The following is a 3,780-nucleotide window of genomic DNA, read 5'->3' on the forward strand; positions in this document are numbered from 1 at the left end:
AACCTGGCAGCGTCCTGTCGGTCCAAGTCTTCTAGTTTTCTTGGGGGTGAGGGTCCCACAAAACACAGCCTCCAGCGGATTAATACATCTCTGGGAGATTCCAGGCACCTGCCATGGTGTGGAAGCTTTGCAGCCATTTGCGACAGGCTCTGGATTTGTTGCCTCACTTGGATCACGTGCGGTCCTCTGGTGGTGGAAGGCCTCAGGAATGAGTTGGGGGGGCGCTTGAGGATCTTTGAAGATTTGTGACCCCTTCTCAGCTGCCTCTCACGTGAGTGTCCCGTGTGTATGTGGTGTTCCCAGAGCACAGGTGCTTACTCCTTTGGTTTGGTGTGCAGAGATTTCTCTGTCACACACCCAAACCCCTTTTCCTCACCACTCCCTGGGACTTATTTATTTCTCCTCATACCTGAGATGATTAGACAAAAGTTTTATCTCAAGTCCCCCTCCACAGTCCAAATTCTAGTCAGGAGGCAATGGGAGGGGGGGTGCTTGGGGGGGTCACAGCAAGCAGCTGCTTCCTCGCAGTTTAACGAAAAGTCTTTCTATGATTAAGACGTTAACAACGCTTCAGTCCCTCACACAAGTCCACCATTAAACCATGACTTTGAGCACCACAGCTACATGTCTTTTGATCTAACAGCCTGCCAGACTTGTAATTTCCCCAGTCCTCCATCTGGCTCTTCTCTAGATGGCTGTCACCTTTGCCAAGCTCTGGGCTTTTGAAACCTCCCTGGTTAGCCAGGACCAGGAGTAAAATGATGGAGAATATCTGGGTGACCTCTTCCACCAGTTTCCTCAGTACCCTTGGGTGGATCCCATCTGGCACCATAGACTTGAGAGTGTTTAGGTGGCACATCAGGTCACTAGATACTTCCTGGTTAACGGGGGGGGCTTCATTCCATTCCTTGTCTCTGATTTCCAGCTTAGATGATTCAGTACCCTGAGGACAACTGCTCTGACTTTTATAGATTGAGGCAAAGAAGGCATTAAGTACCACAGCCTTCTGTTCATCCTTTGTGGCAATATTTCACCTCCAATCCAAAAAAGGATGGATATTCTGCTTAGCCCTCCTTTCCCTCCTAGTGGACATGTAAAAACAATTCCTGTTATCTCTTACAGCACTAAGAATATTCACAGGACACAGTGATTGCATTTCTGTCCCCCAGAAAATAAGGGCATCATCATTGTGAAGAGAAATTGCTGGGGATTTATTTCTTGTAGCCCCAGAACCATTTACTCTGATTTCAGTATTTTCTGGTTACACCACAGCATCAGCTGAGGCCTCGTTGGTACCTGTGGTCCCAAGGTCCTGTATTAACCCACAATCCAAGGGCACTCCATGACCTACAGAGCTTAGCAGATCCTGTCTGTTTTAAAAAACCTCAACCTTTCAGGACCTAAGTTCATTAGAATGCTTGAGAGTATTTAGATGAGGGGGGAATTCAGCATGGTCCCACCTCCAAAACTTTTCAGATTTGAAGCAGATGTGATTGAACCCTTGCACAGGGACTCCTGATTATTTTTAACCTCTTCCCTTATATGCTTTCAATTGAGATTCTGGAAAAGAGGTTCTCCTTCAACACCCCCTCACCCACACACATGATGTGGCTCTTCACTTAAGGCATTACCATGGAGAAAACTTACATGGATTTCAATGCCTGTGAAGGATCAAAAGGAACTCCAGTTACAACAGTTCAAATAAAATTTGCAGCTCCAGGACTCCTGGATGAAAGAGCACAGTGACTCTCCACACTGTACTCTGCTGAGAGCAAACCCTGCTGACCAAGAACATCATTGCTGGTCAAGGAACAGAAGAACACAGATCCTGAATCCTCACAGGGATCAAACAAGGGTCAGTCACGAAATGACAACATTGCCCTCCATATAAAAACATCTCCACTCCTTGAGTCACTCAACACAGCCCTCCTGAACCAACATTCAAATACTGCAGAGTGACACTGACACCAGGTAAGGGGACACCCAGCACATTTACATCCCTGCACCTGCCCTGCTCTCAAGGGGAGCGGCACCACAATCCCCCCCACCAGCAGCTCTATAAAGCTCCTCTTTCCAGACGGGACACTCAGGGAACAGCAGCCGCTGACCTGCGCTTGGCAATCGTGCAACAGCCCCCTTGTCCAGCACAGCACTGCTCCCAGCTCCCAGGATGGAAGCTTGTTACTCTCCAGAGCAATCCAATGTCACTTCATATGATGCCACAGCTCTGGCCATCATCACCTTTGAGGCATTTGCTGGCATGTGGATAAATGCTTTCATTGTTTCTGTGATTTGCATGTCCTGGATGAGAAAGAAAACCTTGAACTCTAACGAGAAGATCTTGCTGGCTGTGGGATGCTCCAGGTTTTGGTGGTTGTGTGTCTCATGGGTATTTTCCTTTCTCTCAGTAATTTACCCCAATTATCTTCATGGTCACCCCATATTTCAGCTAAGTAATAGTGCTCAGAACTTTCTGAATTGTTCCAACTTTTGGGTTTCAGCCTGTCTTTGTGTCTTTTATTGTATAAAAATTGCCACTTTCAGGAACAGCTTCTTCATCTACCTGAAAGTAAAAGTTGACAGGATGGTGCCCTGGCTCTTGCTGGGTTCAGTGTTTTTCTCCCTGGTTATTGGAATTGTTGTCTACAATGTCACTGATAAAACTTTCTGTAAAAACCTCAATTTGACCTGCGAAGAATGTATTTGGGAAGCAGGTATCAGAATAGAGGAACATTTTCTCCCCTTTTGTTTTATCATTGGCTTAGGATTTGCCACTCCATTCACAGCAGTCATCTTTTCTGCTCTTCTGATTCTCTTTTCCCTCTGGAGACACAAACGCAACATGCAGACAAACTCCATGAAGGACCTCAGCATGGATGCCCACATCAAAGCCATGAAATGCATTCTCTCCTTTTTCATAATGTACAGCATGAACTTTGTATTTTTTATTTTATCACTGACTTCTGCAATGAAGAGGCAAAATCACCTGGTGTTTCTTTTTTATGTATTTCAGTATGCTTTCCCGGGTTTTCATTCCATTATTGTAATTTTCAGCAATCCCAATCTGAAAAAGACACTGCTAAAGATTCTATCCTATATGAAATGCAAGTTTTGTGTGAAGTAGGCACTGGAACAAAAGCTGGACCCTTTGCAAAATGTGACTATTTCTAGATAGTTTTTAGAGCTAGGTTACTGTCAATAGCAAAGTCATTTTGACCTTGTATACATGGACTGGCTGCAAAAGGGCAGTAACAATAGTGCAAATCTGCCACAAATGCTTCTTCATCTGCTGATTGAAATGACTGAACTAAAGAACAGGTTTCTGTCTGTTTTAGTTGACATTTCTTGCTGCTGTGGCCCTGTTCTCGTGTAAGATGATGAGCTGTATCACTGTCTGGCAGGGGTTGATAACTGATGTGTGAACGTGTTGATCCCTGTCAGTCTCCAGAGCTGTCACTGAAACACAAGCAGCGATGCAGGAATGGCTGTGGGGTGCACAGGTGGGTGCAGAGCCCACTTCCCACACCAGCCCTGAGTGTCCTCTCTGCCCCCCTTCCTGCAAGAACAGGATTGCCCCACTCTGTGGGACTGCTCTCCTGCTCTGCTTTTACTTCTTTGTGTGCATCGTGCAGCGTGGAATAAATTCCTGCTGTCAACTGGCAGTGACCCACGGGCAGATGTACGGGGTGCTCGGGCCAGGTGCTGGCTGCTGGGGATCTGTGGGGGTCTCAGTGAGGCAAGGGCAGGGCTGCCCTGTGCCAGGGAAAGCCACTTCAAGGC

The 3,780-nt window shown here is 46.6% G+C and overlaps 1 protein-coding gene across 1 annotated transcript; it reads left to right on the forward strand.

Annotated features, from left to right (window-relative positions):
* Positions 1-2,139: 2,139 nt before the first annotated feature.
* LOC114071738 (taste receptor type 2 member 9-like) lies at positions 2,140-3,124 on the forward strand. Its single transcript, XM_027909593.1, has one exon. The coding sequence runs from the start codon at positions 2,171-2,173 to the stop codon at positions 3,122-3,124; it is 954 nt and encodes a 317-aa protein (XP_027765394.1). The 5' UTR covers positions 2,140-2,170.
* The last annotated feature ends 656 nt before the right edge of the window (positions 3,125-3,780 follow it).

This window comes from Empidonax traillii, unplaced genomic scaffold, assembly GCF_003031625.1.
Source record: "Empidonax traillii isolate 1590-97213 ecotype Southwest subspecies unplaced genomic scaffold, ASM303162v1 scaffold2240:size50041, whole genome shotgun sequence".
NCBI lineage: Eukaryota > Metazoa > Chordata > Aves > Passeriformes > Tyrannidae > Empidonax > Empidonax traillii.

What these genes read in the sequence shown, in the direction of transcription:
- LOC114071738 (XM_027909593.1), top strand. Translation starts at nt 2,171, where the DNA reads ATGGAAGCTTGTTACTCTCCAGAGCAATCCAATGTCACTTCATATGAT.